General features: G+C 42.4%; 1 protein-coding gene across 13 annotated transcripts in view; it reads right to left on the bottom strand.

Annotated features, from left to right (window-relative positions):
* Window positions 1–23586, bottom strand: part of LOC143766726 (scaffold attachment factor B2-like) — a 593416-nt gene that overhangs the window by 49047 nt on the left and 520783 nt on the right. For 4 of the 13 annotated variants that reach the window (XR_013213632.1, XM_077254619.1, XM_077254600.1 and 1 more), the window contains 2 exons: window positions 13900–13955; window positions 4244–4307 (listed from right to left, as the gene is read on the bottom strand). The exons of 2 other annotated variants lie outside the window; for them this stretch is intronic. Coding sequence is in view for 9 of the 11 variants with exons in the window: in XM_077254619.1 (XP_077110734.1) it covers window positions 4244–4307; window positions 13900–13955 (120 nt within the window). In the remaining 2 variants the exon portion in view is untranslated. Of the gene's footprint in view, window positions 1–4243; window positions 4308–4843; window positions 4957–13899; window positions 13956–23586 lie in introns of those variants that run through there. 7 more of the 13 variants (XR_013213635.1, XM_077254670.1, XM_077254638.1 and 4 more) reach the window with 4 other exon arrangements.

Genomic DNA, 23586 nt, shown 5'->3' with positions numbered 1-23586 from the left:
CGTCCGATCACGGGTGCTATACTCAACAGAATGTCAGTCGTGTCCAATTGCAAAGTGAAGAAAAAGAGAGCACTCTCCAAACGTCCGAAGCAGGTAACTTTATTCACATACGGTAAAACATCTTCATGACCGGGGGTGCTGTACAATGAGAGCGGCAAGCCTGACGACGGCCGTTTCGCGCCTGATGGGCGCTTCTACGGGTCAGTTACCCGTAGAAGCGCCCATCAGGCGCGAAACGGCCATCGTCAGGCTTGCCGCTCATTGTACAACACCCCCGGTCGTGAAGATGTTTTACCGTATGTGAATAAAGTTACCTGCTTCGGACGATTGGAGACTGCTCTCTTTTTCTTCACTTTGCAATCTTACTTATGTTTATATGGACCCTTTATAAGCCTACAACATGGTTGTAAATTGCATGGTTTGCCTACTATATACTATTACTACATGTTACCATCAATGTTGATTGTTTAAGAGATACATATAGATATGTATTAGCTCCTAACCTGTGTGCCCCATGCACAATTGTTTCACATACATGTATGTTCTCTCTTTCACCTGCCTGCATATTTTCTAATAAAATATTGTTCAAAATACAAAAGGTCTTTAAGTCACATTCTGTCCATTTCCTTGTGATCCTCGAGATGGTTCTCCTTCATTGGAGTCCAGCTGTGTTTAATTAAATTGATAGGACTTGATTTGGAAAGGCACACATCTGTCTATATAAGACCTCACAGTGCATGTCAGACCAAATGAGAATCATGAGGTCAAAGGAACTGGCCAAGGAGCTCAGACCGATTTGTAGCAAGGCACAGATCTGACCAAGGTTACAACAGATTTACTGCAGTACTCAAGGTTCCTATAAGCAGTGGCCTCCATAATCCTTAAACGGCAGAAGTTTGGGACTACCAGAAGTCTTCCTCGACCTGTCCGTCCAGCCAAATTGAGCAATCGTGGGAGAAGAGCGTTGGTGAGAGAGGTAAAGAAGAACCCCGAAAGATCACTGTGGCCAAGCTCCAGAGATGCAGTAGGGAGATGGGAGAAAGTCCCACAAAGTCAACAATCACTGCAGCCCTTCACCAATTGGGCATTTATGGCAGAGTGGCCCGATGGAATCCTCTCAGTGCAAGACATATGAAAGCCCACATAGAGTTTGCTAGAAAACACATGAATGACTCCCAGACTATGAGAAAGAAGATTCTCTGGTTTGATGACACGAAGATAGACCTTTCTGGTGATAATTCTAAGAGGTATGTGTGGAGAAAACCAGGCACTGCTCATCACCTGCCCAATACAATCCCAACAGTGAAACATGGTGCTGGCAGCATCATGCTATGGGGGTGTTTTTCAGCTGCAGGGACAGGACGACTGGTTGCGGCCAAGTACAGAGATATCTTGGATGAAAACCTCTTCCAGAGTGCTCTGGACCTCAGACTTGGCCAAAGGATCACCTTCCAGCAAGACTATGACCCTAAGCACACAGCTAAAATAACAAAGGAGTGGCTTCAGAACAACTCTGTGACCATTCTTGACAGACCCAGCCAGAGCCCTGACCTAAACCCAATTGAGCATCTCTGGACAGACCTGAAAATGGCTGTCCACAAATGTTCACCGTCCAACCTGATGGAACTGGAGAGTATCTGCAAGGAAGAATGGCAGAGGATCCCCAAATCCAGGTGTGAAAAATTTGTTGCATCATTCCCAAGTAGACTCATGGCTGTACCAGCTCAAAAGAGTGCTTCTACTCACTACTGAGCAAAGGATCTGAATACTTATGACCATGTGATATTTCAGTTTTTCTTTTCATAAATTTGCAAAAATCACTACATTTCTGTTTGTTTTCAGTCAAGATGGGGTGCAGAGTGTACATACATTAGAAAAAAATGAACTTTTTTGATTTTACCAAATGGCTGCAATGAAACAGAGTAAAAAATTTAAAGGGGTCTGAATACTTAACGCACCCCACTGTGTTTTAGCATTATGGACAAGCTATAATAATGCCCGATTTATACACATTTATATTGAACATGCTATTTTCTTCTATGAGTAATCCTTACTTTTTTGACATGACAGTGATGGTAGCATCTTCTCTTTCAATAAAGAGCAGCACATCTGTGAATTTATGATACCATCAATGAAATGTAGCTCCCTACACCAACAGCATTTATGCAGCCCCACAATGACCCTTCCATTGCCATGTTTCACTATAGGCACTATGCATTTTTCTTTGCACTCCTCACCTTTGCGATGGCACAGTTTTGAAACAATAAGCTCTAAAAACATCTATCTAAGTCTCATCACTCCAGAGTACATAGTCAAGGACTTCAAATTTTTCAACATAGGCCCTAGCAAATTGTAAGCAAATTTTGTGCTTTAGGAGAGTCTTCCTTCATGGTTGACACCCATGCATGCCAACTCCCTGCAAGGTACGTCCTATTGTGTCATGGGAAACACTCCCACCAGTTTCCTTTCTCATTCTTTAGCTAATTACAAAGAACTTCCAGGTCTATTTTCTTCAACCCTTCTCATCAGACACTCCTCTTTTAGGTGTCAACTTGGTGGGCTGGAAATCTGTGAGATGGCTGCAGTTCCAAATTTGTAACATTTATGTATCACTTTTGCTTCAGTATCACTGACTGGTAAGTAACGTTTTGCTGATCGTCTTGCAGCCTTCACCTTTCTTGTATAAAGTAATTATTTTCTCTCTATCCAGTCTTCTGAGATTTCTCTTCCTGGTGTTGCCATTGCTAACAGCAAGAATTAGGAAGGAATTTTCTTCAAGTAACTTTTTTTTTAGTAACTGTAACTATCTCTGGACACCTGTTTGATGAATAATTAGACTTGCTTTGGGTTGAATTCTTGTATATTAGAATTTTGCTGTCCAAACTTTAGCTTTCCTCTTAAAACTTTGGTTGGGGTGTATTCATATTTGCAACATTGTCTTGAACGAATTTAAGAAAATAAATTTTCTGGGTTTGCTGTTGTGAATTCCGCTCTTGGGCTCCCTCCGGTGGTTGTAAGTGGCATTTTTGCGAGTTCTGCTCTTGGGCTCCCTCCGGTGGTTTTAAGTGGTACTGCTGCTCCTTGGATTTAGTAGTCAGCAGCTGCTTCCACTGATTGTCTTTCTGGCTCGACTATTTAGCCTGGTTCTATCCTTCAGCCTGTGCCAGTTGTCAATGGTTCCTGGTTGGATTCACATCTCTGCTTGGATTTCCCTGATATTCTGACCAGTTCAGCAAAGATAAGTCCTTGCTTTGTTCTTTTGCAGTCCACTTGTTGTGGACTTAATCTTTCTGCACTTTCTATGTTTTTTCTAGTCCAGCTTGTCAGTATGGATTTATTCAGTTAAGCTGGAAGCTCTGGGAAGCAGATTTACCCTCCACACCTTTAGTCAGGTGTGGAGATTTTTGTAAACTCTGTGGTGGATTTTTCTAGTTTTTAATACTGACCGCACAGTATTCTTTCCTGTTCTATTTTTCTAGTTAGACTGGCCTCCTTTGCTACATCCTGGTTTCATTCTGCGTATGTCATTTCCCTCTCCACTCACAGTCATTATTTGTGGGGGGCTGTCCTATCCTTTGGGGATTTTCTCTGAGGCAAGATAGCTTTCCTGTTTCTATCTTTAGGGGTAGTTAGTCCTCCGGCTGTGACGAGGTGTCTAGGGAGTGACAGGAACATCCCACGGCTACTTCTAGTGTTGTGTTAAGCTCAGGAACTGCGGTCAGTACAGGTACCACCTCCTCCAGAGCACGTCCCATGTTGCTCCTAAATCACCAGCTCATAACAGTTTGCAAAATAACTTTTTTGCAATTAATGCCTTACATTTGTTGTTTGCAGTATGACATCCCATAAACAAACTCTTGATTCTGAAAGGAAATTAAAAGTTTTTGACAAATATGTTGGGATGTTAGCATTTATGGTGAACTCTGTATGTCTATAAATTAGAGTATGGTCTAAGAGGCACAAAGCCTGAAAAAGTCTGAAAATTGCAATCCAAACTTTGACCATGGATGCGAGATGTGTGAAACCAGCAGATTTGTAAAGTGTTGATCAAGCGGAAAGCAAAACATTCAACAACTCATGAGGAAGAAGTTAACTGGGTATGAGAAAAACAGTTTCCCACACCAAATATTGCAATTAAAAAAATCCCTAGATCTGTGACATTACTAATACACTAGTTAATACATAAAGGCAATGGTTTCTTTCAGTTTCTGGTGTCCAGAATTTCTGCAATATTTCAGCTTACCTATGAACACCTCCTCCTTTATTCATTTGTCCTTGCCCAGATGGATCTGGCATCCCACGGTCACCTTTTGTAAAAGCAAGTGTAAGTGTATGAACTAAAAACAAATTTCTCACAAACAAGTGCATCATGATCTAAACCCGTTTTTATCATCTCCAGTCCGCAAGTTCCCAAATGTTAGCCATGTTTGAAGGATATTGTAAATTCACAGTGGAAGAGTGCAGCAAGAAGCAGGATTTACGCAAAGAAGGCATTACATTTCATCATTAAATACAGACTAAATCCTTATTCAAAAGTCTTTATTTTGCATCAGTATTTGTAAGCCTAAACAAGAAGTAGGTAAAACACAGAAAAAGGCACAGATGTTTCAATTATAGTTTCTCTCTCTGTAGGTTCCACTAATCCACTAATTCCACTAAGCTTGCAATATGGATTCAAATTACTGACCAACATAGTATACTGAGATGCTTATTTAGAAAGCCATAAATTATATTGTTTCTTTACAATTCAGACACTATATTGAAATATGTAAAAAAAAAAAAAGCGGAAAAACAAACTTTAACCCCTTCACCCCCGCAGCTTTTTTAGTTTTCTGCTCCCCTTTTTCCAGAGCCATAACTATTTTATTTTTTGGTCAATATGGCCATGTGAGGGCTTACTTTTTTCGGGACGAGTAGTACTTTTGAACGGCATCATTGGTTTCACCATGTCGTGAACTAGAAAACGGGAACAAAATTCCAAGTGAGGTGAAATTGCAAAAAAGTGCAATCCCACACTTGTTTTTTGTTTGGCTTTTTTGCTAGGTTCACTAAATGCTAAAACTGACCTGCCATTATGATAGTACAGGTAATTACGAGTTCATATACAACAAACATGTCTAGGTTCTCTTAACGAAGTGGTAAAAAAAAAAAATTCCTAAGTTTGCTTAACCCCTTTCTGACAGACGTACTATCCCGTCGAGGTGGTCTGGGCCCCTATGACCACCGACGGAATAGTATGTCATCACCAATCAACCGCGCTCACAGGGGGGAGCGCAGCCGATCACGGCCGGGTGTCAGCTGATCATCAAAGCTGACATCTGGCATATTAAACCCCGGAACACTGCTATGAAACTTGATCGCAGTGTTCTGGCGGCATAGGGAAGCATCGCACAGGGAGGGGTCTCCTTACATGCTTCCCTGAGACCCTCGGAACAATGTGATCGCGTTGCTCCGAACGTCTCCTCCCTGCAGGTCCTGGATCCAAGATGGCCGCGGGGGGCCTTCCGGGTCCTGCCGGGAGGTGGCCCATTACCCCTTGGGGCTGCATTGTTTTCCCGTATTTTGTGAGTTTTTATTACAGTTTGTGTATTGCACTATCACACTAGTTTTTCACATCTAGCTCATTCCGTCTAGCACAGATTCAGTTGCTTTTACATCCAACCTATAAAACTGTCTAGTTAACCCCTTCAGTGAACACCGTAAAAAAAAAAAGGGGGGGGGGGGGGCAAAAAACAATGCTTTATCATCATACCGCTGAACAAAAAGTGGAATAACACGTGATCAAAGAGACTGATATAAACATGGTACCACCAAAAACGTCATCTTGTCCCGCAAAAAACGAGCCGCAATACAGCATCAGCCAAAAAATAAAAAAGTTATAGCCCTCAGAATAAAGTGATGCAAAAATAATTATTTTTTCTATAAAATAGTTTTTGTATAAAAGCGACAAAACATAAAAAAATGATATAAATAATGTATCGCTGTAATCGTCCTGACCCGCAGAATAAAACTGCTTTATCAATTTTACCAAATGTGGAACGGTATAAACGCCCCCCACAAGAAAATCACGAATTGCTGGTTTTTGTTCATTCTGCCTAACAAAAATCGGAATAAAAAGCAATCACAAAATGTCATGTGTCCAAAAATGGTACCAATAGAAACGTCAACTCGTCCCGCAAAAAACAAGACCTCACATGACTCTGGACCAAAATATGGAAAAATTATAGCTCTCAGAATGTGGTAACGCAAAAAGTATTTTTTGCAATAAAAAGCGTCTCAGTATGTGACAGCTACCAAACATAAAAACCCGCTATAAATAGTAGATCAAACCCCCCTTTATCACCGCCTTAGTTAGGGAAAAATAATAAAATAAAAAAATGTATTTCAATTTTCCCATTAGGGCTGGGGCTAAAGAGTTAGGGTTGGGGGGGGCTAGGGGGGCGTTGGGGCTAGGGGGCGTTGGGGCTAGGGGGGCCTCGGGGTTAGAATTGGGAGGCTTCCACTGTTTATGCACACAGGGGCTCTGGAAACGCAACATGACGTCCGATCTCAATTCCAACCAACTCTGCGTTGAAAAAGTAAAACGGTGCTCCTTCCCTTCCGAGTGCCCAAAAAGTGGTTTACCCCCACATGTGGGGTATCCGTGTACTCAGGACAAATTGGACAACAACTTTGGGGTCCAATTTCTCCTGTTACCCTTAGGAAAATACAAAACTAGGGGCCAAAAATCTTTTTTGTGGGAAAAAAAAAAGATTTCTTTTCACGGCTCTGCGTTATAAACTGCACTGAAACACTTCGGGGTTCAAAGTTCTCACAACACATCTAGATAAGTTCCTTGGGGGCGTCTAGTTTCCAATATGGGGTCACTTGTGGGGGGTTTCTACTGTTTAGGTACATCAGGGGCTCTGCAAACGCAACGTGACGCCCGCAGACCATTCCATCAAAGTCTGCATTCCAAAACGCCACTTCTTCCCTTCCGAGCTCTGCCATGCGCCCAAACAGAAGTTTTCTTCCACATATGGGGTATCAGCGTACTGAGGACAAATTGCACAACAACTTTTGGAGTCCAATTTCGCCAGAAACCATTGGGAAAATACAAAATTGGGGACTAAAAGATCATTTTTGTGAAAAAAAAAATATATTTTTTAATTTCCACGGCTCTACATTATAAACTTCCGTGAAGCACTTGAGGGTTCAAAGTACTCACCACACATCTAGATAAGTTCCTTAGGGGGTCTACTTTCCCAAATTGGGTCAATTGTGGGGGGTTTCCACTGTTTAGGCACATCAGGGACTTTCCAAACGAGACATGGAGTCCTATCTCAATTCCAGCCAATTTTGCATTGAAAAGTCAAATGGCACTCCTTCCCTTCTGAGCTCTGCCATGCGCCCAAACAGTGGTTTATCCCCACATATGGGTTAACAGCATACTCAGGACAAATTGCACAAGTTTTGGGGTCCAATTTCTCCTGTTACCCTTGGTAAAATAAAACAAATTGGAGCTGAAAAATTTTTTGTGAAAAAAGTTAAATGTTCATTTTTATTTAAACATTCCAAAAATTCCTGTGAAACACCTGAAGGGTTAATAAACTTCTTGAATGTGGTTTTGAGCACCTTGAGGGGTGCAGTTTTTAGAATGGTGTCACACTCTGGAATTTTCATATAGACCCCTGAAAGTGACTTCAAATGTGATGTGGTCCCTAAGAAAAAAATGGTGTTGTAAAAATGAGAAATTGCTGGTCAACTTTTAATCCTTAGGCTAGGTTCACATTGCGTTAGGGCAATCCATTTAGCGCATAGGCTAGCGGCTTGCGCTAACGCAATGTACCAAAAGGGATCGCGTTTGGCGATCCCGCTAGCGCAGATGCCCGATCTGCGCTAGCGAGGAAAGGAACTCGGACGCTGCAAGCAGCGTTCGAGGTCCGTTCGAAAATAATGGGACATCTCTAAAATGGCATGCGTCAGCGACCCGTTAGCACATTGCGGTCAATGGGTGCGCTAACGGACCCGTTACATAGCGTTAATTGCGACAATTGCGCCATGTAACGGAGTCCGCTAGCGGACACCCGCTAGCAGACACACATTAACGCAATGTGAACCTAGCCTTTTAACTCCCTAACTATAAAAAATTTTGGTTCCAAAATTGTGCTGATGTAAAGTAGACATGTGGGAAATGTTACTTATTAAGTATTTTGTGTAACATATCTGTTAAGGGCATGAAAATGGTGTTCAGAATTGTAAAAATTGGCCCGGTCATTAACGTGCAAACACCCTTGGGGGCAAAGGGGTTAAAAAAAAAATAGCGCAATTTTCCGATAACGGTACTGTCTCCATTTTTCGTGATCTGGGGTCAGGTGAGGGCTTATTTTTTGTGTACTGAGCTGACGTTTTTAATTATACCACTTTTGTGCAGATACTTTCTTTTGATCGCCCATTATTGAATTTTAATGCAATGTCGCGGTGACCAAGAAAACAATTTTGCCATTTTGATTTTTCTCTCGCTACACCGTGTAGCGGTCAGGTTAATCATTTTTTTTATTGCTAGATCACGCGATTCTGAATGCAGCGATACCAAATATGTGTAGGTTTGATGCTTGTATTTTTTTATTTTGATTTGGGCGAAAAAGGGGTGATTAAAAATATAAAAAAATAAAAAATATAAAAGTTAAAAACACTTAAATTTTGGCATGCTTCAATAGCTTCCATGGGAGGCTAGAAGCATACACTACTTGATCGCCTCTGCTACATAGCAGCAGAATTGCAGGCTTGCTATGAGCGCTGACCACAGGGTGGCGCTCATTGCATTCTGCCATCAACAACCATAGAGGTCTCAAGGAGACCTCTGGTTGTGATGGCAACGCACCCATGACCCCCGATCACGTGAAGGGGTCAGCAGTGAGAGTACTTCCGACCGCGCGGCCGGCAGCGCTTGCTAAATGCCACTGTCAGTTTGACAGCGGCATTTAACTAGTTAATGGGCACGGGCGGAATGCGATTCCACTTGCGCCCATTGAGCACACGTCAGCTGTTCAAAACAGATGACATGTCGCGGCTTTGAGGTGTGCTCACCGCCGGAGCCCACCTCAAAGCGGGAGGATACGGCCAGCTGACGTACTATTCCATCAGTTGGCAGAAAGGGGTTAAAATAATCAGTATCAGTAAGGGTACGCTCCCACGGTCAGTAAACAATGCGGGACGGTTGCTGCGTACATCCGCAATGTCCAACCAGTAGCGTCTAGACGTTACAGCATAGTGGAGGGGATTTCAAGTAATCCCATGTCCACTATGCATGCAAAGACACCCAATGATCACCTGTGCAGACAGACGTGAGGTGCATCTTTCCAGACCGCAGCATGTCAATTTCTCTCACCCATTCAGTGTATTGGATGTGGTAATTCCGCACGGTTCAATTGGACGCAGTGGACATGTGCTGCGTCCAAAACGCTGCCAATTACTGACCGTGTGCACCCAGCATAAGGTGGGACACCGAGCAAGGCGAAGCGGGGGAGGGAGACAACGAGCGAGGCGAAGGGGGGTGGGGGTTGAGACACAGTGAGGCGAAGGGGGGGGGGGGGGGGCCACACCGAGCAAGGCGAAGTGTGTGTGGGGGACGACACCGAGCGACGCAAAGTGTGTGTGGGGGACGACACCGAGCGACGCAAAGTGTGTGTGGGGGACGACACCGAGCGACGCAAAGTGTGTGTGGGGGACGACACCGAGCGACGTAAAGTGTGTGTGGGGGACGACACCGAGCGACGCAAAGTGTGTGTGGGGGACGACATCGAGCGACGCAAAGTGTGTGTGGGGGACGATACCGAGCGACGCAAAGTGTGTGTGGGGGGACGACACCGAGCGAGGCGAAGTGTGTGTGGGGGGACGACACAGAGTGAGGCAAAATGTGGGCGGGTGACACCGAGCGAGGCGTAGTGGGGGGGGAGAGGGGACACCGAGGCGAAGGGGAGGGACAGAGAGGAGAGTGTTTAAAGGGAATCGCCAGCTTTTTGTAGGAGGATACAGATTCCTGTGATCTGTTACCTACTGGACTGCTTACTGACGTTTTGATAAAATCCCCATTTTATCAGAAGCAGATGATGACTACGTGGCATCAAGTTTGCTAGTTTAGTGATCATGAGCTCTGTTAACCCACACCACTGACTGGCAGCTTTCAGTACAGTGTATACACGCACTATTTCCAGACTATAGGGCAAACCTTAAGATGGCACATGCTCATCGCAAATAGTGAAATCATGTGTCAGGGAAGAGGAGTATGTAAAACTGCCCATAGTTGACTGTTAAAGTTAGAACTACTACAGGTCGTTTCCAGCAACAAAGCCAAGGCTAGGTGTGGCATTCTAGTAAGAGGTGAAGGCTCCTTACCACTTTATTTTTTATTTTAAATAAAATGATTTATTGCAAATATTCATTCTAAAGCAACTGACCAACATCTAAATTTTGAGACATTCCACTAAATGGTTTAGCACAAGGTATTCTGAAAATAAATTTTTGTAAGTAGGTGGCTGAGTAAATCCTTGAAAAATTAATGTTTGCTATAGTTTGCATCATACACACATTTTGCTGTATTTGCATGTTTGTGTCTTTGCTTTATTTTTGCTGTGTTTTTTTACAACCGTGGATTACATGTGTGAATTGGCTACAGTAAATGTTTAACCCCTTAAGCCCCAAGGGTGGTTTGCACGTTAATGACCGGGCCAATTTTAACAATTCTGACCACTGTCCCTTTATGAGGTTATAACTCTGGAACGCTTCAACGGATCTTGGCAATTCTGACACTGTTTTCTCGTGACATATTGTACTTCATGATAGTGGTAACATTTCTTCGATATTACTTTCGTTTGTGAAAAAAACGGAAATATGGCAAAAAAGTTGAAGGGCGCATGGCAGAGATCGGAAGGGAAGGAGCGCCGTTTGACTTTTCAATGCAAAATTGACTGGAATTGAGATGGGACACCATGTCGCGTTTGGAGAGCCCCTGATGTGCCTAAACATTGAAACCACCCACAAGTGACACCATTTTGGAAAGTAGACCCCCTAAGGAACTTATCTAGATGTCTTGAGAGCTTTAAACCCTCAAGTGTTTCACTACAGTTTATAACGCAGAGCTGTGAAAATAAAAATTCTGTAGTTATTTTTCACAAAAATGATTTTTTAACCCCGAGTTTTGTATTTTCCCAAGGGTAACAGGAGAAATTGGACCCCAAAAGTTGTTATCCAATTTGTCCTGAGTACGCTGATACCCTATATGTGGGGGGGAACCACTGTTTGGGCGCCTGGCAGAGCTCGGAAGGGAAGGAGCGCTATTTGGAATGCAGACTTAGATGGATTGGTCTGCAGGCGTCACGTTGCATTTGCAGAGCCGCTGATGTATTTAAACAGTAGAAACCCCCACAAGTGACCCCATATTGGAAACTAGACCTCCCAAGGAACTTATCTAGATGTGTTGTGAGAACTTTGAACCCCCAAGTGTTTCACTACAGTTTATAACGCAGAGCCGTGAAAATAAAAAATCTTTTTTTTTCCCCACAAAAATTATTTTTAGCCCCCAAAATTTTTATTTTCTTAAGGGCAAGAAGAGAACTTGGAACCCAAAAGTTGTTGTCCAACTTGTCCTGAGTATGCCGATACCCCATATGTTGGGGTGAACTCCTGTTTGGGCGCATGGGAGAGCTCGGAAGGGAAGGAGCACTGTTTTACTTTTTCAACGCAGAATTGGCTGGAATCGAGATCGGAAGCCATGTCGCGTTTGGAGATCCCCTGATGTGCCTAAACAGCGGAAACCCCCCAATTCTAACTGAAACCCTAATTCCAAACACACGGCTAACCCTAATCCAAACGGTAACCCTAACCACACCCCTAACTCTGACACACCCCTAACCGTAATCCCGACCATAAATGTAATCCAAACCCTAACTTTAGCCCCAACCCTAACCCTAACTTTAGCCCTAACCCTAACGGGAAAATGGATATAATATATATATATATATATATATATATATATATATATATATATATATATATATATATATATATATACATATACATACATATATACACATATATACATACATTTATATATATATATATATATATATATATATATATATATATATATATATATATATATATATATATATATATATATATATATATACATACATATATATACATATATATACACACATATATATACACATACACACATTTTTAAATGTTATTATTTTTCCCTAACTCGGTGGATTAAGAAGGGGGGTTTGAATAACTATTTATAGCGTTTTTTTTTAGCGGATTTTTATGATTGGCAGCCGTCACACACTAAAAGACCCTTTTTATTGCAAAAAATAGTTTTTGCGTCTCCACATTTTGAGAGCTATAATCTTTCCATATTTTGGTCCACAGAGTCATGTGAGCTCTTGCTTTTTGCGGGACGAGTTGACGTTTTTATTGGTAACATTTTCGGGCACATGACATTTTTTGATCGCTTTTTATTCCGATTTTTGTGAGGCAGAATGACCAAAAACCAGCTATTCATGAATTTCTTTTGGGGGGGGGGGAACGCGTTCATACCGTTCCACGTTTGGTAAAATTGATAAAGCAGTTTTATTCTTTGGGTCAGTACGATTACAGTGATACCTCATTTATATCATTTTTTTATGTTTTGGCACTTTTATACGATAAAAACTATTTTATAGAAAAAATAATTATTTTTGCATCGCTTTATTCTGGAGAGATATATAACTTTTCTATTTTTTCTTTGATGACGCTGTATGGCGGCTCGTTTTTTGCGGGACAAGATGACGTTTTCACCTGTACCATGGTTATTTATATCCGACTTTGTGATCGCGTGTTATTCCACTTTTTGTTTGACAATATGACAAAGCGTTGTTTTTTGCCTCGTTTTTTTTTTTTTTACGTGTTCACTGAAGGGGTTAACTAGTGGGACAGTTTTATAGGTCGGGTTGTTATGGACGCGGCGATACTAAATATGTGTACTTATTTTTTAATCATTTTAGATAAAGAAATGTATTTATAGGAACAATATTTTTTTTTTCATTAATAAGGAATTTTTTTATTTATTTATTTATTTATTTTTTTAACACATCTAAAGTTTTTTTTTTTTTTAAACTTTTTTACTTTGACCCAAGGGGGACATCACTGTTTAGTGACAGATCGCTGATCTGACACTTTGCAGAGCACAGTGTCAGATCAGCGATCTGACGTGCCTTGCTCCTGGCTTACCAGCTCCTGCTCTGAGCAGGCACTTGGTAAGCCACCTCCCTGCAGGACCCGGAAATAGCCCCGCAACCATTTTGGATCCGGGGCCTGCAGGGAGGAGACGCTCGGTACAAGGTGAGCACATCGCCTTGTACCGATCGTCTCAGGGAAGCAAGCAGGGAGTCCCCCTCCCTGTGCGATGCTTCCCTGTACCGCCGGAACGCTGCGATGTTTGATCGCAGTGTTCCGGGGGTTAATGTGCCAGGAGCGGTCCGTGAGTGCTCCTGGCACATAGTGCCGGATGTCAGCTGGGATAGTCAGCTGACACCTGGCCACACTCCCCCCCCGTGAGCGCGGCTGATCGCTACGTACTATCCAGTCGGTGGGCATATGGGCCCACCCCACCTCGACGGGATAGTACGTCATATGGTATTAAGGGGTTAATAAAGTTTAATTCACCAAAAACGCAGAAAAAAAACCCACACTGCTTGAGAACGGTGTCTTATAAGAATATACTGTAATGTCGTTCATTTTTCCCCCCTCAATTCTATTTATACGGAATAAAACCTGTTGAGGGTATGTGAGAACTGGAGATGAGAAACACTGCTGTAAAACACGGCATACTGCAATTACAGATTTTTTTTTTTTTTTTTTTTTTTTTTTAACTACCAGGTCTGGCACGTTCTTCCATCTTACGACCATGATCTCCCCAGTCACGTCCGTCTCTAGGTAAATAAAAGATATGAAGTTACGAGATTATTAGGAGCATAAGAATTATAATTTATTGCGGGAAATTCCTATATTTTGCTAAACACACACATATTAGGTTGTCTTGATATCCAATAACTCTTTAACGACTGCCGATACGTGTTTTAACGGCAGTCATTAAGGTTACTTATTCCTCATCGCTGCTTTTTAACGGCGCTAAGGATTAAGAGAATAGCGCCTCCAAGCAAAAATTTCCACAGGTGTCTGCTGTATGCGACAGCTGACATCCTGGAGTATCGGCCAGAGACAGTTTTGTGACAGTGTCCCCCGATGGTTACCATGGTACCCTGAGGTCATGTGATCACCCCAGAGTATGGTGGCCTGTGAGATCCAGCAATAAGCCAAGTCTCACAGGCACAGTCAGTGAGACATTGACTGCTCTCATGCACTGTTCCAGAGATCAAAAAAAAAAAAATACATGTCCACAGTGAAAAAGTAACAAAAAGTGAAAGAAAAAAGTAAAAGTATGTAGAAAAAAGTAAAAATATGTAAAGAAAAAAACCAAACAAAACAAAAAAACAAAAAACAAAGAACAAAAGCTAACAAATCTCGAAAGTGTGTTTTGCCACTCAAAATGCATTTGTGATAAGAAAAAGTACACATAATTGGTAACGCCACATGCACAATGACCCTCTCTATAAAACTGACATGTTATTTATTCAGTTTGGTGAACACCGTAAAAAAACCCAAAAACTCAAACATGCCAAAAATGTTGCTTTTTCATCATAGTGACACAAAAAAGTTAATAAAAAGCAATCAAAAAGACACATGCAAAATAAAATTGTATATGTGAAAACGCCAAACGGTCCCACAAAAAAACAAGCCCTATCATGGCTCATTCGGTAAAAAAAAGTTACAGCTTTCAGTATATAGCGACGCAATAAATTCATTTCCCCAAAATATTGTTTTTCGTGTGGAAAAATATCTAAGCATAATATAGCTATCTCTACATCTCTCTATTTACGGTATATCTACATCTCTCTATATATATCTATATCGCTATATACAGTACAGACCAAAAGTTTGGATACACCTCTTTTAAAATTTTTTCTGTATTTTCATGACCATGAAAATTGTACATTCACACTGAAGGCATAAAAGCTATTTATTAACACATGTGGAATTATATACTTAACAAAAAAGTGTGAAACAACTTGAAATATGTCTTATATTCTAGGTTCTTCAAAGTAGCCACCTTTTGCTTTGATGACCACTTTGCACACTCTTGGCATTCTCTTGATGAGCTTCAAGAGGTAGTCACCGGGAATGGTTTTCACTTCACAGGTGTGCCCTGTCAGGTTTAATAAGTGGGATTTCTTGCCTTGTAAATGGGGTTGGGACCATCAGTTGTGTTGTGCAGAAGTCTGGTGGATACACAGCTGTCAGTCCTACTGAAAAGACTGTTAGAATTTGTATTATAGCAAGAAAAAAGCAGCTAAGTGAAGAAAAACAAGTGGCCATCATTACTTTAAGAAATGAAGGTCAGTCAGTCCAAAAAATTGGGCAAACTTTGAAAGTGTCCCCAAGTGCAGTGGCAAAAACCATCAAGCGCTACAAAGAAACTGGCTCACATGAGGACCGACCCCAGGAAAGGAAGACCAAGAGTCACCTCTGTTTCTGAGAATAAGTTTATCTGAGTCACCAGCCTCAGAAATCGCAAGTTAACAGCAGCTCAGATTAGAGACTAGGTCAATGTCACGCAGAGTTCTAGCAGCAGACATCTCTACAACAACTGTTAAGAGGAGACTTTGTGCAGCAGGTTTTTATGGTAAAATAGCTGCTAGGAAACCACTGCTAAGGACAGGCAACAAGCAGAAGAGACTTGTTTGGGCTAAAGAACACAAGGAATGAACATTAGACCAGTGGAAATCTGCTTTGGTCTGATGAGTCCAAATTTGAGATCTTTGGTTCCAACCACCGTGTCTTTGTGCGACGCAGAAAAGATGGATGGACTCTACATGCCTGGTTCCCACCGTGAAGCATGGAGGAGGTGGTGTTACATAGTTACATAGTTATTGAGGTTGAAGGAAGACTTTAAGTCCATCTAGTTCAACCCATAGCCTAACCTAACATGCCCTAACATGTTGATCCAGAGGAAGGCAAAAAAAACCCATGTGGCAAAGAGTAACTCCACCATGGGGAAAAAAATTCCTTCCCGACTCCACATACGGCAATCAGACTAGTTCCCTGGATCAACACCTTATCAAGGAATCTAGTGTATATACCCTGTAATATTATACTTTTCCAGAAAGGTATCCAGTCCCCTCTTAAATTTAATTAATGAATCACTCATTACAACATCATACGGCAGAGAGTTCCATAGTCTCACTGCTCTTACAGTAAAGAATCCGCGTCTGTTATTATGCTTAAACCTTCTTTCCTCCAGACGTAGAGGATGCCCCCTTGTCCCTGTCTCAGGTCTATGATTAAAAAGATCATCAGAAAGGTCTTTGTACTGTCCCCTCATATATTTATACATTAAAATAAGATCACCCCTTAGTCTTCGTTTTTCCAAACTAAATAGCCCCAAGTGTAATAACCTATCTTGGTATTGCAGACCCCCAAGTCCTCTAATAACCTTGGTCGCTCTTCTCTGCACCCGCTCTAGTTCAGCTATGTCTTTCTTATACACCGGAGACCAGAACTGTGCACAGTATTCTAAGTGTGGTCGAACTAGTGACTTGTATAGAGGTAAAATTATGTTCTCCTCATGAGCATCAATGCCTCTTTTAATACATCCCATTATTTTATTTGCCTTTGTAGCAGCTGCCTGACACTGGCCACTGAATATGAGTCTGTCATCCACCCATACACCCAGGTCTTTTTCATTGATGGTTTTGCCCAGAGTTTTAGAATTAAGCACATAGTTATACATCTTATTACTTCTACCCAAGTGCATGACCTTACATTTATCCCCATTAAAGCTCATTTGCCATTTATCAGCCCAAGCTTCTAGTTTACATAAATCATCCTGTAATATAAAATTGTCCTCCCCTGTATTGATTACCCTACAGAGTTTAGTGTCATCTGCAAATATTGAAATTCTACTCTGAATGCCCCCCTACAAGGTCATTAATAAATATGTTAAAAAGAAGAGGGCCCAATACTGACCCCTGTGGTACCCCACTGCTAACCGCGACCCAGTCCGAGTGTGCTCCATTAGTAACCACCCTTTGTTTCCTATCCCTGAGCCAGCTCTCAACCCACTTACACATATTTTCCCCTATCCCCATTACTCTCATTTTATGTATCAACCTTTTGTGTGGCACCGTATCAAAAGCTTTGGAAAAGTCCATATACACTACGTCCACTGGGTTCCCTTGGTCCAGTCCGGAACTTACCTCTTCATAGAAGCTGATCAAATTAGTCTGACATGAGCGGTCCCTAGTAAACCCGTGCTGATACTGGGTCATGAGGTTATTCCTCTTCAGATACTCCAGTATAGCATCCCTTAGAATGCCCTCCAGGATTTTACCCACAGTAGAGGTTAAACTTACTGGCCTATAATTACCGAGTTCAGTTTTTGCCCCTTTTTTGAATATTGGCACCACATTTGCTATACGCCAGTCCTGTGGTACAGACCCTGTTATTATGGACTCTTTAAAGATTAAAAATAATGGTCTATCAATGACTGTACTTAGTTCCTGCAGTACTCGGGGGTGTATCCCATCCGGGCCCGGAGATTTGTCAATTTTAGTGATTTTTAGACGCCGCTGTACTTCCTGCTGGGTTAAGCAGGTGACATTTAATGGGGAATTTTTATCACTAGTCATATTGGCTGCCATGGGATTTTCTTTTGTAAATACTGATGAAAAAAAGTCATTTAGCAGATTGGCTTTTTCCTCATCCTCATCCACCATTTCACCCAGACTATTTTTAAGGGGGCCAACACTGTCATTTTTTAGTTTCTTACTATTTATGTAGTTAAAGAATATTTTGGGGTTATTTTTGCTCTCTCTAGCAATGAGTCTCTCTGTCTCAATCTTTGCTGCCTTGATTTGCTTTTTACAGAATTTATTTAATTTTCTGTATTTATTTAATGCCTCATCACTACCTACTTCCTTTAATTCTCTAAATGCTTTCTTTTTGTTCCTTATTGCGCCCCTAACAGCTCTATTTAGCCATATTGGTTTCCTCCTATTTCTAGTATGTTTATTCCCATACGGTATATACTGTGCACAGGTCCTATCCAGGATGCTAATAAACGTCTCCCATTTTCTTTGTGTATTTTTGTGTCTCAGGATATCGTCCCAGTTAATTGCACCAAGATCCTCTCTCATCCGTTGGAAATTTGCCCTCCTGAAGTTTAGTGTCCTTGTCACCCCCCTACTACCCATCTTATTAAAGGTTACATGAAAACTTATTATTTTGTGATCACTATTCCCCAAGTGACCCCCAACCCTTATATTTGATATGCGGTCTGGCCTGTTGGTTAATATTAGATCTAGCAGTGCCCCCCCTCCTTGTTGGGTCCTGAACCAGCTGTGAAAGGTAATTGTCTCTCATAGTTGTCAAAAACCGATTACCTTTGCTGGAACTGCAGGTTTCTGTTCCCCAATCTATTTCAGGGTAGTTGAAGTCCCCCATAATAATGACTTCTCCTTGAGTCGCAGCTTCATCTATTTGCTTTACGAGGATATTCTCCATTGCTTCCATTATTTTTGGAGATTTATAACAAACCCCTATCAGTAATTTATTATTTTTTCCCCCTCCCCTTATCTCCACCCACAGGGACTCCACATTTTCATTAAATTCACCTATATTATCACGCAGGATGGGTTTTAAGGAAGATTTTACATATAGACACACCCCTCCCCCTCGCTTATCTGTACGGTCATTTCTGAACAGGCTATAGCCCTGCAAGTTAACAGCCCAGTCATGGCTCTCATCCAGCCACGTCTCAGATATCCCCACCATGTCATAATTATGCTCCAACAACATTAGTTCTAATTCGTCCATTTTGTTGGCGAGGCTTCTGGCATTAGTATACATGCACTTGATGTTACTCTCTGTACCTCTATTCTTTCTTAAATTAATAACTGTTCTAACCCCACCCCCCATGCCACCGCCACCCCCAACTTCCTTATTTGTGCCCAGCTCTCTATCTGCACTATCTTCCCCTCCTATAAAATGAATACCCTCCCCCCCAATCCCTAGTTTAAACACTCCTCCAACCTTCTAACCATTTTCTCCCCCAGCACAGCTGCCCCTTCCCCATTGAGGTGCAGCCCGTCCCTAGCGTAGAGCCTGTAGCCCACTGAGAAGTCGGCCCAGTTCTGCAGGAACCCAAACCCCTCCTTCCTACACCAATTCTTGAGCCACTTATTAACCTCCCTAATCTCCCGTTGCCTCTCTGGCGTGGCACGTGGTACAGGCAGTATTTCGGAAAATACCACGTTGGAGGTCCTTGCTTTCAGCTTGCAGCCTAATTCCCTGAAATCATCTTTAAGGACCTTCCACCTACCTCTAACTTTGTCATTTGTGCCAATGTGCACCATGACTGCTGGGTCCTCACCAGCCCCTCCCAGTAATCTGTCCACCCGATCAGCGATGTGTCGGATTCGAGCGCCAGGTAGGCAGCACACCGTCCGACGATCCCTGTCTTTGTGACAGATTGCCCTATCTGTTCCCCTAATAATTGAGTCCCCCACTACCAGCACCTGTCTGGCCTGCCCTGCTCTCCTATTTCCCTCCTTACTGGAGCAGTCACTCCTCCGGCTTTCAGAGGACATGCCTGGCTGCAGCAGTGCTACCCCTGTACTGGCACCCCCCTCATCTGCCAACTTAGCAAACTTATTGGGGTGTGCCAGATCAGGACTAGCCTCCCTGGCACTCTTCCCTCTACCCCGCCTTCTATCTGTCACCCAGCTAACTGCCACACTGTCCTGCTGCTCCATCCTACCATCCCCCTCCTCATCTATCCCATTGAGCGTCTGCTCTGTGAGCAGAAGACTCCTCTCCATATTGTCTATGGATCTCAGTGTTGCCAGCTGCACATTTAGATCCAAAATCTGGGCTTCCAAATGCACAATGTGCTCACATCTCGCACAGCAGTATGCACCCTCGACCAGCTGGTCAAGGACTGCATACATGTGGCAAGATGTGCACTGGATGGCATTAACAATTGTGGAGCACATTTCCTAATGGGGATTGCACCACACAGAAACTTTAATTAAAAATAAATACAAAGTATTAATTAAAAAAAACAAAAAAAAAAAAACAGAAGCAATTCCTCCCTTGGAAACTCCCTGATTCCAAAGTCACTGAATCACAAGTCACACACTTACCGCCGTTCACACTTACGCTCAGGTCACACTCAGCTCGCTCACACTCGCTGTGCTGAAGATTTATAGATTTTTTTTTTTTTTCTCTCTATCTCCCCTCAACAGCAATCCACCTTGCTGTTCAGATGCACTGATGTTGTGGGGGTGCTTTGCTGGTGACACTGTTGGGCATTTATTAAAAATTGAAGGCATACTGAACAAGCATGACTACCACAGCATCTTGCAGCGACATGCTATTCCATCCAGTTTGCATTTAGTTGGAACATCATTTATTTTTCAACAGGACAATGACCCCAAACACACCTCCAGGCTGTGTAAGGGCTATTTGACCAAAAGGGAGTGATGGGGTGCTACGCCAGATGACCTGGCCTCCACAGTCACCAGACTTGAACCTAATCGAGATGGTTTGGGGTGAGCTGGACCGCAGAGTGAAGGCAAAAGGGCCAACAAGTGCTAAGCATCTCTGGGAACTCCTTCAAGATTATTGGAAGATCATTCCCGGTGACTACCTCTTGAAGCTCATCAAGAGAATGCCAAGAGTGTGCAAAGCGGTCATCAAAGCAAAAGGTGGCTACTTTGAAGAACCTAGAATATAAGACATAATTTCAGTTGTTTCACTCTTTTTTGTTAAGTATATAATTCCACATATGTTAATTCATAATTTTGATGCCTTCAGTGTGAATGTACAATTTTCATAGTCATGAAAATACAGAAAAATCTTTAAATGAGAAGGTGTGTCCAAACTTTTGCTCTGTACTGTATATCTATCTATCTATCCATCCATCCATCCATCCATACACACATACCGTATATATCTGTCTGGTAAAGCTGTAATTGTACCGACACGAAGAACAAATCGGTCTTATCACTTTTACCGCACAGTGAACGGCGCAAAGAAAATAAAAAAATTGGGTCTAAAATACTCAAGCTACTTACCGGTAGCGGTGTATTTCAGGAGCCCATGACAGCATCAAAGAGAGAGGGGATCCGTCCTTCGGGGAAAGGAAACCTACAAACATAAAAGGGCGGTACCTCTCTCTCGCATCAGTTGGATTACAGAGCATGAGAGGACCACCTTGGTTAGTAGCACATAAATAACTTTTATACTTCACCCATGTGAGTAACTTAAGGCTCCAAAGAAACAAAAAGGTGTTAGGCCATACAAGAAAGCAAGGGAGGGAATATAAGGGTGCTGTCATGGGCTCCTGAAAACACCGCTACCGGTAAGTAGCTTGAGTATTTATTCAGTCGCCATGACAGCACCAACGAGAGAATTACACAGAAAAGAGTCGTAGGGAGGGACTACTGCCTCCAGCACCCTTCTTCCAAACGTGAGATCAGAGGAAGCACCCAGATCTAGTCTATAATGCTTAACGAAAGTAGACGGAGATGACCATGTGGCCGCCTTACAAATGTCCTCAATTGAGACCTCCGACCTCTAAGCCCAGGATGTTGCCATGGCTCGAGTGGAGTGAGCTCTTATACCTTCTAGAATTTCCATGCCACCTGCAGAATAAGCTAAAGAAATCCCTTCTCTAATCCATCTGCCTAAGGTGTTTTTGGACACTCTAAATCCTTTCCCAACTCCCTGAAATAATACAAATAAGGAATTATCTTTCTTCCATGAGTCTGTAACTGAAATATATCTGAGCATGCATCTTTTTACATCTAACAAATGAAGTTTGATTTCCTTTTGCTTATCGGGATTAGGACAAAAAGAGGGGAGAACTATCTCCTGTAGTCTGTGGAACTTTGACACTACCTTTGGAAGGTAAAGAGGATCTCTATCTTCTCTAAACTGAATGTATGGAGGCTGTCTAGAGAGGGCCTGCAGATCACTAACCCTCCTTGCCGATGTGAGGGCAATTAAAAGGGCTGTTTTAAAGGACGGGACTTTTATCAGAGCAGATTCAATAGGTTAAAAGGGGTCTTCAGTTAAAGCTGTAAGTACCAGGTTTAGATCCCACGGAGGTACTTTTTGTTTGACAATGGGTCTTGACATAGCCACTGCCATGATGAATATAGCAACCCAGTAATTGCAACCTAAATTACAATTGTATAGTGCTCCTAGAGCTGACACTTGAACTCTTAAGAGTGCTAGTAGCTAGTCCCATCTCTAAACCCCTTTGCAGGAATTCCAAAATCTTAGTAATACGGACTTTTTGACTAACCCTCAATCCTGAGACAGTCAAAAATCTTTTCCAGATTCTACCAAATATTTGTTGTAGAAGCCTTCCTGCTTTTTAGCAAGGTATTAACAAGTTCCTGAGAAAACCCCCTCCCTCTCAGTAACACCCCTTCAATTCCACGCAGCCAGATATAAATTGGACACTCGTGGATGGAGAATCGGACCTTGGGAAAGGAGGTCTGGAAGCTCCGGAAGAATCCAGGGTTGAGAAACGGACATCTTTCTGAGCCAGGGGAACCATGGTCTCTTGGGCCAGAATAGTGCTATTAAGATTACCCGAGCTTTGTCTTCCTGTATCTTCCTCAGAACTATCGGGATTAAATTCAATGGGGGAAAGGCATAGGATAGATTGAAATGCCATGGAATTAGGAGGGCATCCACTGCATACGGGTTTTCTCTGGGATCTAAGGAGCAGAATCAATGTATCTTTCTGTTTTCTTTGTTGGCGAAGAGGTCTATGTCTGGGTACCCCCATAAAAGCCTGATCTGATTGAAGACAGCCTAATTCAGGGCCCAATCTTCTTGTCTAAGTCTGTTGCGACTTAAGTAATCGGCCAAGATGTTGTGTTTTCCTTTTATGTGAAGAGATGTAAGTGACAGTAGATGAACCTCGGCTATCTGAAAAATACAATCCGCTACTTCCTTTAAAGATCTGGACCGAGTTCCCCCTTGATGGTTAATGTAGGCTACAGTTACCTGGTTGTCTGAAAATAGCCTGACATGTTGGCCCTGTAGGGACATAAGGAAATGACTTAGAGCTCGTTCTACCGCTAATAACTCTTTAAGGTTGGACGATAAGGTTTGTTCGGATTGTGTCCAAATCCCCTGGACCCACATATCTCCCATGTGCGCTCCCCAATCCCTGGGGCTAGCATCTGTAGTTATCACTCGGGATATATGATTCATCCAGGGAACCCCTGTCCGCAGGTTTGGTATGTGCAACCACCAACGTAAGGATTGTATAGAAGAGGTGGACGAGGAAAATTTACTCTCGGTGGCCCTCTAGATGACTAGCATTGCACAGTACATCCCACTGTAGGGTTCTAGTGTGGTACTGGGCCCAAAGGACCGCTGGGATGCATGACGTGAGAGAGCCTAACAGTGACATTGCCCTCC

Source organism: Ranitomeya variabilis, chromosome 1 (genome assembly GCF_051348905.1).
Source record: "Ranitomeya variabilis isolate aRanVar5 chromosome 1, aRanVar5.hap1, whole genome shotgun sequence".
NCBI classification, from domain to species: Eukaryota; Metazoa; Chordata; class Amphibia; order Anura; family Dendrobatidae; genus Ranitomeya; species Ranitomeya variabilis.
The sequence above is the reverse complement of the archived record's forward strand: the minus strand, read 5'-3'. Positions and strand labels throughout refer to the sequence as shown.